At 36.9% G+C, this 14,611-nt stretch overlaps 1 protein-coding gene across 1 annotated transcript in view; it reads right to left on the bottom strand.

Moving 5' to 3' along the window:
• Positions 1 to 56: 56 nt before the first annotated feature.
• The window catches only part of LOC106160218 (uncharacterized), a 51,526-nt gene continuing 36,971 nt past the window's right edge, over positions 57 to 14,611 (bottom strand). Inside the window, exons 33-44 of the mRNA XM_087014062.1 lie at positions 14,285 to 14,470; positions 13,734 to 13,946; positions 13,020 to 13,208; positions 12,293 to 12,466; positions 9,657 to 9,800; positions 8,704 to 8,823; positions 8,013 to 8,135; positions 6,887 to 7,000; positions 2,268 to 2,432; positions 1,177 to 1,695; positions 635 to 908; positions 57 to 253 (exon numbers count right to left, since the gene is read on the bottom strand). Of these exons, the coding sequence (XP_086870188.1) occupies positions 57 to 253; positions 635 to 908; positions 1,177 to 1,695; positions 2,268 to 2,432; positions 6,887 to 7,000; positions 8,013 to 8,135; positions 8,704 to 8,823; positions 9,657 to 9,800; positions 12,293 to 12,466; positions 13,020 to 13,208; positions 13,734 to 13,946; positions 14,285 to 14,470 (2,418 nt within the window). The remainder of the gene's footprint in view (positions 254 to 634; positions 909 to 1,176; positions 1,696 to 2,267; positions 2,433 to 6,886; positions 7,001 to 8,012; positions 8,136 to 8,703; positions 8,824 to 9,656; positions 9,801 to 12,292; positions 12,467 to 13,019; positions 13,209 to 13,733; positions 13,947 to 14,284; positions 14,471 to 14,611) is intronic.

The raw sequence follows: 14,611 nt of genomic DNA, 5'->3' as shown, positions 1-14,611 counted from the left end.
CAGTAACTTATGAAAATCGAAACCAGCAGAAATGTCTTACGGAGGGGGTGTATGAATCAGAACCTTACCCTTAGTCTTGGAGGTATCTCCTCTTGACTGGATTCCACCATGCTGGTGTCAGTGCTGCCATCTCCCCCTACACCTGCCTGTCGTTGCTGTTCAAGATGACTCAGCAGATTTTGGTCAAGCTGTTCTCCTTTCTCAATCTCCTTCTCCACCTGCCTTGCCAGTTCCGTCACGGATGCATCTGGAGCTGAAAAAGTCAGAGGAGATTATGCATATCACTGATAGGTATCACATATTTACTTTTATACTATTCAATTAAACATATGCTATGTATGCATACAGTCACTGAGCATTCTAACAATTGGCTTACTTTTGTTGATCGTACAAATATGAATATTACTATGTTGATAGTACAAATATGAATATAAATATAGCACACAATGGCAATAAAATGGAATAAACAAGGTATCACTAGTAAATATAATTTAGTATACAGTCTGAAGACACATAAATTATATAAAGAGACCTGTAGCTGTGATATCAATCTGCTTAGAGAGTTATACAGTTGTTCACTGAACAATTTAACCAGTTCAAGGTGTATTTGGGTTAAAATGGTCCTCCAACTTACCCAGCATCTTCTGCAACTGTTCTACCTCTCTAGCATGCTCAGTGCGAAGTTCACGGATTTCGTCCTCGTGTGCCTCCTCCACCTCTTGACGTGTCGCTGAGGTAACGTTCTTCAAGTCTCTCTGGTGCTGTTCTTGTAACTGCTCTACTTCCCTTTCCAGTTTCTCTTTTAATTCTTGTAACTTGACAGCAGTGTCTTTTTCTGCTGCCAGCTTCACGTGAGTTAACTGTTGCTCGTGCTCCAATGTCAGCTCTTGGCGTAGTTCCTTCAGACGCTGAAAACAAACAAACAAATCCATAGAAAAACATCAAAGCTAGTACAATAAATCTTCTGTAATAGAACCAAATGAACAGACAAACTTCTCAAATCTAAAAATATTACTCATGCAATTCTTAGTATATTACTTTTAATGTGCTGTGGTTATGGTGACATTAGTGTTACGACAAATTCTGCTCATATGGTGACATCATTTGGTCAGGTCTCCTTCTAGATTAATTTAGAACTGGTCTGAACATGCCTCAATTATAGTGAGAATTGTTTACCTGTTCCATAGTTCTTGCTGTGGTCCCTGCATCTCCCGCCTGGTAGACACTCAGCTGTGCTCTGGCTTCTAGAAGGTTCTTCTGCAGGCTGTGGATATCCTCTTTGCTCCTCGACTCAGCAGATGTCAGCTCCCTCTGGTGGCTCCTTTTCAGATCCTCCACCACCTGTTTCGACAGGCCTAATTCACTCTTCACCTTTTCAAGCTGAGCTGTGTACTCCTGAATTTGATGCTCTTTTTCTCCGAGCTCAGCAACAAGGTTGTCTTTAGACTCTTGGTTTTGTGACACGAGTTGTTGAATGTGGTCCTCGTTTTCTTTTAGCTCTACAATGAGTTTGTCCTTTGTTTCTTGGAACTCGGCTTGGAGCTGCTGGATGTGCTGGCCTTTCTCTCCCAGATCTGACACAGTTCTATTTAGTTTGTCTTGTGTGTCTTGGCACTGGGCAAGAAGTTGATCTTTTTCAGTCTCCAGCTGCTGGACCTTCAGCTTCAAGTCTGCTTCAGATTGTTGAACTTCATCCTATAATTATTATAAGTTTTTAATTTTTAAGTCCAAGTGACTCAAACATGAAGGAAATACATCTTCCCTAAAAATTTTTTCAACATCTTTAATCAATCTAACAGAAACTAATTCAGTTGTCCTTTGAAATTTCAAATCGTGAACTTTCTCGACTTAACCATCAGAAATACCAAACAGTTTGACTGAGTAAAATGAGATTTTACACCCAGAGACATGACAGGACATTCTAATTGCTTGATCTGTCCATTTGTTGACATCACTACCTATTTCTGCAAAAAGTCAGACCAGTCATGAACACACTTTAAGGACCATTTCTGTTTTGCGCCATTTTGACTGGTTCTAGTATGTAATTCTGCTACAGGTTTTTTCACTCCCTTTCAATATTCACTCCCAACTGTTTGAACCAATCAAAACTAATAAATCTGGCTACTAGCTGTGTCATGAATGGGGATCTATTTAAACGAGTATCTTACTTAATAGCCACACTGATAAGTTATCAATCTCTCAAAATGGTGAGAAACAGAAAAGTGTACCATATCAAGTGAAAAGGGCAATTTTTTCAAACAGCATACCTGACCAGGTGCCACTGCCTCTTCCCTGACAGCCTCAGATAGCTTCTTCTGCAGCTCTTCTATATCTTGTTCTCTTTGTTGAAGTTCTGCATTCTTCCTGTCAAGTTCTTCTGTTGCACGCTGTAGCTTGCCCTGAAGATCTTCCATACTCTTCTTGGTTTCTTCCTGGAGATACAGGAATGGAGAATTGCAATTATGACCATTATAAAAAGAGCATGTTGATTAAATTTTTCATAGGTCTTTAACCTAGAATAAAATAGGACTTCTTGGAATGGGAATATGTATTACAGCATTTAACATCTTCAGCAATCTGTAGAATGTTGTATGATCTAAAATTTCCAAATGTTTGTCACAAAATTTTTCAAATTTCATTTAAAAAAATAGAGTCTGCCTGCTGGCTGGTCGAAAACAGTCACAGATAAACTCTTTTTTTTTTTTTTTTTCACTATTCTCCAATAACTTTTGTAGCCATTGTATGAAATCCAGTCAAGATAAAATGTTTTAATTCCAAGAAGTTTCATTTATGTGTAATACCAGGAACAGTGTGCGTAACGCGAGAATTATGCCATTTTCTTGTTTTTACTTTTATTCTGAATTACAAAGAGCAGTTGAACTTCAGTATAAAAGTACATTTACTACAATGAAAGCAGGGAAGGAAATTATTTATAAAAACTCTATTCGATGCACTCTATGTTAGCATTGTGTATAAAAGGTCAAGATGTATTTGCTTTGGAATTCATTTTAATTCTAAATTTGGATATTTAAAACTTAAATTAAATCAAATACAAGTATCAGACTGATTCAGATCAAGAAAATTGACTTTCGATAGCCTATAAACATAAACTTGAAAGAGATGTTGAAAAGCAGTTCAAAATATTATAACAATCAAGTAAACAGAGAACATTTCAAAACAAAGTAAAACGTAATGGAAAAACAAAAGCAAAGACTAGCAAAAAAAATACAGTAAACTTAAATTTAAATGTTAAACAATAAAACCACAGGATGCATTTCACAATGTTCCAAACAAAAAAGCCCAGTTCACATCAAGACCAAATCAAACCAGAATCAGACTAACTGACAAGATCAGATTATACGCGAATCCACACCGCAGCTAAAAACTTCATTTTTGTGTCTAATAACCAGACCCATTGGTGAAGTCAATTGGTCAATTTCTGGTCTAAGTTAGTCCCATTGTGAACAGTTCCAATGGGGTTATTACACAGGACGATTATCAGCAAATATGTCCATGTTTTTTCTAACATGCAAAAGCATTCTATGTAAAAGATAAAGCATGCGTAGCAGAGCTTTATGAAAAATAGAGGAAACAATTGGCAAGTTGAAAGTTGAGACAATTATTTCCACAATTTGCAGTAAAGCTTCATCACTAATGCTTTATCTGACGTAAATCACAGTTTTATGGAGAAAACAAGAGTGTGTGCCCTGGCCTGTTCTCTGTACTAATCTGTGCCAAGACTCTACACAGAAATAAGCAGAGCCCGACCTATTGTTTTCTACCCAAACCATGGTTTAAGAGCAATTCAATACTGTTTAACACTTATTTCCCATGTTTCAACTTCCATGGAACTGTGTAACCACCAAGATGTTAAAATGTATCAACATATCATTCCCTATAATAAACCACTACGTTAAAATGCACCTTTTATCTGCATTTCTACACTCTACTATTATACCAAATCAACCATAAAATAGCTTTAAAATTTCCTTTCTCAGGTAAAATAAACTACAAATACTACCAAAATATCCTTGAAAATGGGCCATGGCCACAGTTATAAAGCAAAAATATTGTATCCTAAAACGAGACACTCACTGTGTTCTGAAGTGCTTTCTTATTCCACGGCCGTCCTTGATTAATTTTGTCATCATGTCACCAAAACCCTACCTTCACCATAACTGACACCTGTTACGAGTCTTGCCACCCCTTCCTTCACCCAGTTCACCCTTCTACCTTTGATCCTTTACTGTTGTGTGGAGAGAGAGAGAGAGAGAGAGAGAGAGAGAGAGAGAGAGAGAGAGAGAGAGAGAGAGAGAGAGAGAGAGAGAGAGAGAGAGAGAGAGAGAGAGAGAGAGAGGGTGGGTGAGAGGGAGGAGAGAGAAAGAGGGAAATGGAGAGTGGGAGGGAGGGAGAGAGAAGGAAGGGACAGAGACGAGAATAAGAGCTAGAGGCGATTTTTTTCTATTCTGAAGCATGTGTGCAGATCTAGTCCTATTTTGTGATGTTAATTGTGGATGAAAGGGTGGCTGGATAGACTGCCCCCCCCCCCAAATTTCCCTATACCTCCCAAATTCCCTTGTCAAAGGCCAACTCTCTCCTTCCAAAGCCCCCTATAAACCAAACACTACAAAAATCACTAGTAACGAACCACCATCACCCATATATATGTTTGCTAAATCCCGACACCATTGGTTACTCTTTAAAAACCCTTCAGTTTCAGGCTTGTTGGTAGTGGCTTCAAATTTCCATTCACTTAAGTTGAAAATGGAAAGTGATGTACAAAACTCCTGCATCTCCTATACCAAAAAGTCACAAGGCGTGTTCTATCCAAGCTCAAAAATGTTACAACTTGTACTCTGTATTAGTCAGTTAGTATCTTCCAAGGTTAAGCAAGTCTTGATGTGAACACACCATAACGATGATACTTATACTTCACTTCACAATGTGACACCAAGCACACACTTCAACCACCAAACACTTGATGTGTTAGTATAATAACCACCAGTACGGTAATTCTCTCAAGTTTCAAACACCCAATTTTTTTTCCAATTTTCAAATCCATTAACCTTTATCGTCCCACCTTACGGTTGGGTAAAAGGGTTTATAAAAATTCAAAAAAAAAAAAAAAAAAAAAAAAAATTCAACCTTTTTTTTTCACTATTGAGAAAATGGAGCTTTCTTATTTCTACAACTACGGGATTTAGGAATCATTTTCCTCAAATACTGTAAAAAAATTGTTTTAAGAAATACAAGCAATTCAGATTGGATACATTGAAAAATCACCATAATAGTAATAGCATAACAATTAACACAACTACTGTAACAGTAATACGAAATAAACACCACACCATAGTGACATGGACCAACATGAAACAACCTAAGACCACAAACCATGACCATAAACACTAATTAAATCCTTATACCACAACCTTAGCCACTAATTAAATCCTAAGACAACAACCATAATATTAAAGTTTTGACCATAACCATAAATAACCTAAAACCACAGCCTAAAACTATCATGGTGAACAATTATGACAGCTGAATTGCCAGGTACGGCAGAGCGAGATAAATTGTCAAAATGAGACGACAAAATGACTGAAAATAAAATTGGGTCATTAGTATATGTCAGAAGAATCTGAAGGATAAAATGGCACATATGAAAACCTAATGTGACACATTTCTGTATCCATGCCATCTTTCTACTGAAAAAAGACCAGTTTTAGGAACTCAAGAATATCTCATGGTTTGCTAAAAATTTTGAATTCCAAAAATCTGCATTTACAACCGATTCTGTCACTAATTTACAGCAACATGATAGTGTATCTCCTAAATCTGTTTAACTCCACCATTTCAAATTAAAGAGCCACAAATCTGCAATGCTGGAATATGGTTCAAATTTTTGAGAAAAAGAAAGATACATGACCAAGAATTGAAGAACGTACAGCTAGAGAATGGTAAAATATTCATAAAAGATATTTTTGCAAATGAGAAATCAATTCCTTTATCAATTGATTTTAAGGCAGGAGACACAAGGAGACATAAGGGGCCCATTTTACACATGCACAGATAGTTTCTTCATGGCAAACTTATCAGTATCTGTATGGAAATAAACTTACAATTGAAAAAATACAAAATCAAAATTACTATCAGCTCAAAGCACAAGGTTTTTTTTTTTCAAAATGGCCTCCAATGGGTAATACAGCTATGAGGAAAACATAAAGGGATATTACTATAACACAGCAAATCATATCACATCATGCAGGCCACATGAGGCAAAAGCCATCAACAATTGGAGGACATCAGTTCTTCAGCTAAGCGACAAGCTAGCTAAAACAGGGACAGATCCAGCCATATGAGCCAACAGTTCTCACTTCTCACTGACAGTTTTACAATATCACCCTGAGGTTCAGAATACTGACAGGAAATTGACTCTATCCAGCATACATTACAGCTATAATGGGAATGCTATGGAATGCTGATTACAAAGGCAAGTGCCCATAAGACTCTGAAAATCAGGGTGTTCAATTTATAGCCTTTGTCAAATTTGACTAGACATAAATTATAAAAAGACAGCAAAGCTGTCAAATGTACAGACGGAAAATAGAAAATAATGATGCACAAAATAGATTATTTTTTCAATTTTGATGCAATATTACATAATTTTTAATAGCAAAAATTACATTAAATCTATGTAATTTTATAAATGATGTGCCTGTACATAAAAATGATACTGAAGATAATTCTCACTGTCTTTTCTCAGAAAAATGAGACGATTGTCTAAATCGGCCCCTGAATAATCACAACTGCATGCTGGGAAACAGCACTACGTTAGACATCCCACAGCACTGTTAGTTTCAACAGGACAAACTGCACTACGTTTTACCTTCTCCTCTAATTGCTCATTCAACACATACAGCTCTTCCTCTCTCTCATCTATTATATTTTGTCTTTCTTTCAACTCTTTCTCCAAGACAATAATGTGTTGTTCATACTGCAGCTACCCCAGGAGAAAAGAGAGAGAATAAAACATGTAGAGTTGGATTTGTACCCGCTACCAAGACAGAGACATATAGCATTAAACAGTTAGCAATAAATAAGTAGAATATATCATTAAACGATTAAATAAATAAATAAATAAGTAAATAAATAAATAAATAAATAAATAAATAAATAACAAGTGCACAAACTGGGCAAATTTCTTGAAAATGCTTTAAGATTCAATCTCTTTTCAATCATTTGACACACAAAAATAAATAATTTGAAATCAGAAATCAGAATATGAAATAAGAAATCCGCTTTGTGCAGTATTTTATATTTGTAAAGTCTCCTTCAGCTGGTAAAGTTCTTGCGACAATACTTTGACGACGAGGCAACAGTAAAAATAATAAATAGTGGTTTATTTTGAGATAATAAATACTAAAATAAACAATTAATATAGATACTTTTTCACAAGAAACTTCACTCCTCAATAAAATCCTTGCCACATGCATTTTTTACCAGGAATGCACTTTCATAGTGAGTTTCTACAGTCAATTAATTTAGGCCTATAACTATCTAACTTTCATGTGGCTAAGTTATTTGTCCTTTTTTCCCTCTCCTCTCAAAATATTGATACATAAATAAGAGTATATAGTGCATGGTAACTTTGTCTTACGTAACAAGGGAATCGAAAGTTTTAGATAAAGAATCAAAATTAATATGAAGAAATCCAGAATTGTAGAGTTCATTCAAACAAAATATTTCAATGTTCAAAACTGAAAGGTCTTTATCAACATAAGATAAAGCTAGCCCAACTTTCCCTTGATTTCATCATTTATTTAAAAAATGTCAAGGTTGTGAGGCCAAAATTTCACTATGACACTAAACTATATGGAGTGGTGTCAAAGTCCTGACACAGTGAATCCTAGGGCAAAAACAACTCCCAGAATTCCCCACAACAGGAAACAGGTCTGGTCATGTGACCCAGCACTGGGAGAACTCACACTATAGGGCCATGCACATTGCTCTACCTGCAGTTCAGGCGTGGCTCCCATGGGTCTTGCTTCCTCCAGTTCTTTGCTGAGGTTTTCGATCTCTTTCTGCTTCTCCTCCAACATTGTCTGAACGGTGTCGTAGTCTTCCTGCAGTTTGCTCTGAAATGCAAGAAGAGAGTGACATCAGGTTCGATAATTGCATTTCAATTTATTATTTTCAAAACTAAATATTTACATTCTACATTAAACATCAAAGATGAAGTGTTCTTTGACAATCGTCCAATTTGTATTGAATATGTAACAAATTCCCAAAAACTATGAATCATATTAGCCTTCAACTTTACTTTTGGTTGATGTCAAATGTTCGCTAATTCTAAAATAAAGAATCTATTGGCCCAAGACATAAGCCTTTTCCTTCTCTTTGTTCAAAATATGCAATATGTAAACTACTAACAATTTATCTTGGGGAAAAAGTGAGAAAAATTTGCTCTAAAAGTTAACACCAAAGGGGGGGGATATGGGGGTTCAAATGCACCACCTTTTTTTTTTTGCTTGAAAAAGCATCACCCCAAATAAAAATTTGATCAATGTACACAAAGGTTGTGTAGTTAAGACCACTTTTTCAGAAAACACCCCCCCCCCCCCCCTTTTCAAATCACTGGCTCTGTGCCTGCAGTCTATAGTTCAGAAAACACCACAAGAGGTCACCTCTGTGGTGCTGAATTACCTGGAAATCAGTCAGGTTCTCCAGCTCTCCCTGTAGGCTCTCTATCTGCAGCGACATCTGCTCTATACTGGACTCCTTCTCCTGGAGAAGATCCGTCAGGTAGCTTGCCTCATCTGCCTGCTACAATTGTTATAATTATAATTATATTCATTTATATAAAAATTTTGAATCAATGATATATCAAAGTCCACACCAGATTTATCGATTTGTAACACGTGTACACATTAAAACAGCAACACTTTCAGCACATACACATCCCTGGCTGTCAGCTTGCTTCACAATATTATATTATTATAAAGTTATGCCTTATCCCTGGCTGTCAGCTTGCTTCACAGTATTATATTATTATAAAGTTATGCCCTAACTTTTGGTCATAAATCATAAAGACAGTGTGCATAACATGAGAATTGTGTTGTTTTCTCCTTTAAGTTCTATTCTGAGTTACAAATAGCAGTTTCTCCAGCTCTCCTTGTAGACTCTCTATCTGTAGCGACATCTGCTCTATACCAGAGAAGGTATGTCAGGTAGCTTGCCTCATCTGCCTGCTACAATTATTACCGTAATTACAGGTGTATTTAATTCATTATCTATAACAATTTTAGTAAATAATATACTAAGCCACAACCCTAATCATTAATTTGTGATATATACATACACTACAAAAAAAAAAGAGCAATTTTATGACACACACACCCCTGAGCGTCAGCTTGCTTCAATAATTATAAAATTATGTCTTAACTCCTGGTCATAAATCATAGAAAATATCCGCTAAGTGTCTTCTAATGTAGGACATGAGAAAACTGCAAGTAAAGAGTCCACCTCATTCATTTTGACATAAAGAATAACTCATGTCCTCACCATTATACACCAGACTCGCACAACAGACCGTGACAAGATGCTCTGACACCATTATCTTGCTTCACCTGTAATTTCAATACACAGGTGAGGTTTACCTGTTTGTCTCTTGCCATCTGCTGTGTCTGCTGTAGCTGGGCGTTCAGATGTTCTATCTCTTCATTCTTCTCGGCCAGCAGGGCCTGTGCAAACTCGGGCATAGGGGTGGTGTCCACTTGCTCTCTCAGACGCTCAATATCAGCCTGAAAAAAACAAGTAGAGTCTGTTAAGTATCATGTAGAAAGGCCAGTGACAATGTGTGATGACACACACATGCTACTGAGGATCTCTGTCTAATTTTTTGATTTGTCATCCAACAGTTTCAGTGGATATAATATTATTAAGGAAAAATAAGCTGCCACCTGCTGTGAATTCCATTTCTTTGGTCAAGACCAAAATGGATGGCAGCAAAAACTGTTAGGACACAATAATTTTGAATTATATTTTACGAGGTGAACAATTTCCAAATACAATACACTGCAGCTTGAATTGTGGAAAGATTACTTTCCACAGCAAATTCTATAATCAGTTTTGAACGAGACCCTAACAACAAGCTTCAAAGGTTTTCTTTCAAAGATTTCACTTATATGATATCTGAATTGCACTCCCCCCCCCCCCCCCCACACACACACACACACTCACAGTACGACTACCTACACTGTAGATACCATAACAGGCCTGTATTTACTACCAGGGATACACACCTTGCCTTAATCACATTAAGTACACATTGTTAAGGTGATACAGTTGACACAAGTTATCTCTTCTAGTAAATATGAACAATTTCCCTTACTGTGTCTCCGTGCCCACTGTGTGCCCCTTGGTTTATCTAAGATTTAAAATTTGGACCATCTCATGTGAATTATAACAGATGGCCAGAATTTTTTGAAATACAAATTATACAAATGTAGGATGGTTTTGGTCTCTAAACTGATGGTTTGATATCTAAATGCAACAGTTACTCAATCACCTAGATCAATGATGTGCCTGAACTGTGCCTTAATATTAGGAATTCACAGTAGCTTGTACTTGCCTCGTATATATATCCCACCACCTGCTACTAGTACTTGTATACCAGCACATACACACACACAAATAAAAAATCACATTTTAATATCCCAGCCTAGGCCTGCCTTTGCTCTCTGGCCCTCTACCATTCACACCAGTGCATAATACAACTTATATCCTTCGCTCCAATCTGATAACCGCTGAAGTAGAGGTGGAAATAACAATAGTGTTACGCTGACTGGGGCTTACAGCTGGGGTTTCCATTCAGTGAAAGGAGGCAATGTGTACAGTTACCTGTTGGGTGCTTTTGTTAACTTTGACCTCTTTTCATGCAGCCTTCACCTGTTTTGTTTATTAGTACACATGCTTTTCTTTGTTGTTGTTTGTGATACCCTCTTGTACAGCTTTCACTCTTGATTTGTTTATTTCACTCTACTATAACTTTCATTTTTTTATTTTGATTTTCTATTAATTTATGTTTACCTTTAGTACAAATCTACATTTTTTACTTTCATCTATCTTGTTTTATTTGTTACCTGCTAGACTATTACAACTTTCACTCTTGTCTCAATTGTTTTTGATATACCCTCTAGTACAACTTCCACTCTTGTCTCACTTGTTTTTGATATACCCTCTAGTACAACTTCCACTCTTGTCTCACTTGTTTTTGATATACCCTCTAGTACAACTTCCACTCTTGTCTCACTTGTTTTTGATATACCCTCTAGTACAACTTCCACTCTTGTCTCACTTGTTTTTGATATACCCTCTAGTACAACTTCCACTCTTGATACTCTCTCTCTGCTTATACTGCCTTCTTGACTTGTCTTATTTCATTTCCACTGTTGCATCTTTCAATTTTCACAATACTAACCAGTAGTACATTTTTTCATTCACTGAAAATGTTCTCTCTTCTAACTACCCTCTATTACACATGTGCAGCTTGACTGACTTTTTTTTTAAATCTGCAACCCACAACTCTTAAATTCTATGCTCATGCTACTCTCTAGCATATGTGCAACTTTCACTCTTGACTATCTTATTTTATATGTTTCCCTTTAATACAACTTTCATTCCTGATTAGCTGTTTAAACTACCCTCTTGCATGAATGTACAACTCTTAAGTGCCTTGTTTATGCTACATTTACTGCACAGACAACTTTTATTCCTGATGGCCGTGCTTCTTACCCTCTAATACAGTTGTAATATATATTTTTATTTTCTATATAAATCCTACATTTAACAGCATGATGTACATTTTCCTGTAACCCAAGGGTTAAAACACACTTCACCTAAAGTTACACTATTTTTTTCTTTCTTTCTTTTCTTTCTTTCTTTTTATTCTTTTACCCTTTCTGAGTCCATCCATTTATTTTGAGAACATTTCACTTCTGTAATTCCAAACAAGAATGGACTATTCCTGGCACTCACCATCAGCTCTCATTTTCAACTTACTTGCTTCTTACCCTCTTATACAGATGTCAGTTTTATTATCTTATATATTTACGCTACCTTTAGAGCACTCTGTGCCTCCCTGTCACCAATATCAATAACACACCTCACCGAGAGTAGCACTATTTTTTTCTCTTTTTCTTTTTTTTTCTCTCCTTTCTGAGTCTGTCCACTTAGTTAAAGCACATTTTACCTCTTAAATTCCAAAAAAGACTGGACTACTCCAGTCACTCACCATCAACTTTCTTCTCTCCATCTCCAGCTCCTCCATCTTCTCCGCCTTCTCCAGACAAGACTGGTCCATCTCATTCTTGGTGAGCTCTAGCTGAGCTGTCAACAGACTGATCTGCTCGTCTCTGTCAGCCAGCTGGACCTTCAGACTGCCCAGATCCTGCTCCAGCTCCTCCAACTGAAATAGAAACAATTTGTACTCAATTTGTGTCATAAGAAGTTATTATTATTATCATTAATATTATTATTATTATTATTATTATTATTATTATTAAGGTAATTACTCAATGTTTTCAAATAGAGTAAATTGTAAATTTTTATAAAAATCATATATATGAAAGTTTGATAATTTTTGCTCATTGAAAAGATCCAGTCATTTATGTATAAGCATCATTTTTATTACCATTATTATTATTAATATTATTGAGGGGCAGATTGAGCCGTCTTCTGGGTCTGGAAGACGGTCAGATATTTCAAGTTTTCATTGATGGGCATCTAACGTTTTCTGTCAGAAGACAGTCGAAAATGGAGGATGGTTCAACAAAGATAACTTACAAAACTGTCAGAAAATATCTCTGGATCCGCCCCTGTTATTATTATCATCACCACATCATCATTGTTTGTTCTTCTCGGCCAGTGCCTCCTTCCCTTCATTCTATGATTATTATTTGTATTATCATTATTATCATTATCATCATCATTATTATCATCATCACATCATTACCACCCACCTGTCTGTTCTTCCCGTCCAGTGCATCCTGCCCCTCCTCCAGCTGTGTGGTCAGTAGCTGGACCCTGTCCACCCCGGGGTCAGCCACGCCGCTGTGCCTCTGCTCCTCTAGCTGAGACTTGAGGGAGGAGATCTGGACCAGTTGGTCACACACCTGCTGCTGGAGGGCGTCCTTGTCATGGGTCAGCTCCTGGAGACAGAGGAATGTGACAAAGTATTAAGGCTTCATTCAGAACAGTGGACTAACAGATCCACAGATCCAGTCATTAATGTATAAACAATATTATTTTTTTATCGTCATTATTATTATTATTATCATTATTATCATTATCACAGCTCCTGGAGAAAGAGGAGTGGGAGGAAGTTCTCATTAGTATTGTGTTAGTTGAGATTGCTTTGTCTTTTTTACTATTTTCAAAATTGTACAGAGAGCATTTACCCCTTTCTCAAGTGTACTGTTTGTAGACTTGTAAAAATAATAAAAAAAATAGATGACTCCGCATGTAGCAGTTAATCTTCAATTTATTTTCAATGGTTTTACTTAGGCTGTATTAACTTCCAGTTGAAATTTTCATGGTTTTGAACGTTTTATTATAGTGTCTTTAACAGAATGTACTAGGTAAGTGCCATTCTATCCTAATATTGTCATCCTATTTTACTCAAATAAAAGATATGATTCTAAGGATATGTTGATTGCCAATAAAGTTATACAAACCTGTTCCAGCTGGCGCTGTTTCTTCAACTCTGTCTCCAGTTCTTCTTTCCGCTGCCTCAGAGTCTGCTCTGAGCTTGTCTTGATCTCTAGCTGGTTCTCCAGGTCCTCCACCCGCTCACTGCTGCCCTCTGCTGGCAGAGTTTTCAACTCCTGGGTCAGCTTCTCAATGGCGGCCTGGGCCTCAGAGAGCTCCTCCTCAAGACCATTCACTCTCTGTGTTAGAAAAATGCAATTAATAGAGAATAGCATAAATTCATATACAAAAATTACCATCTTTTAAATCAGCAAAGATAAAGATACCACCAAAAGTTAGCTGCAATATTTTTCTAATAGGCAGTTGCAAATGAATAACCTATGTCTGTTAAGGAGCTGGAAAACACAAAATAAATGCTGAAAAAGATGCCCTCTGTTTTCTCTGTTCTCTAAATTTCAGACATGAAATCTATAGCCTTAAAAGGTGTTCTTTACATTCTCCTCCTTTCATTTCTATAATAAGCAATATGAACACCACCCACCCCACCATCTCCATCCTCCTCCTCCTCCTCACTTACCTCTAACGCCTCCTGTTCAGCAGTGGCCTTGACCTCCAGTTCACGCTCCAGATGGTCAATGGTGGAGCGCAGTTCCTGAACGTTGACGTCTTTTTCCTCCAGGTCCTTCTGGAGCTTGTCTTGCTGCTGGCGGGCCTCTGTCTGAGTCTCACTGCGCTCCTGGAGAGCCTCCTCCAACTCCTCAACCTGATCAGGGGGAATAATAATAATAATAATAATAATAATAATAATAATAATAATAAAGACAGCAATAATATTTGACCCCCCTTCCCAAACTACCAAACCTCCGCCTGCTAAGTACATTACTTCAATTGAAATTGAATTGAC

This window comes from Lingula anatina, chromosome 5, assembly GCF_051362555.1.
Source record: "Lingula anatina isolate TDL-2025a chromosome 5, LinAna3.0, whole genome shotgun sequence".
Classification (NCBI taxonomy): Eukaryota; Metazoa; Brachiopoda; class Lingulata; order Lingulida; family Lingulidae; genus Lingula; species Lingula anatina.
The sequence above is the reverse complement of the archived record's forward strand: the minus strand, read 5'-3'. Positions and strand labels throughout refer to the sequence as shown.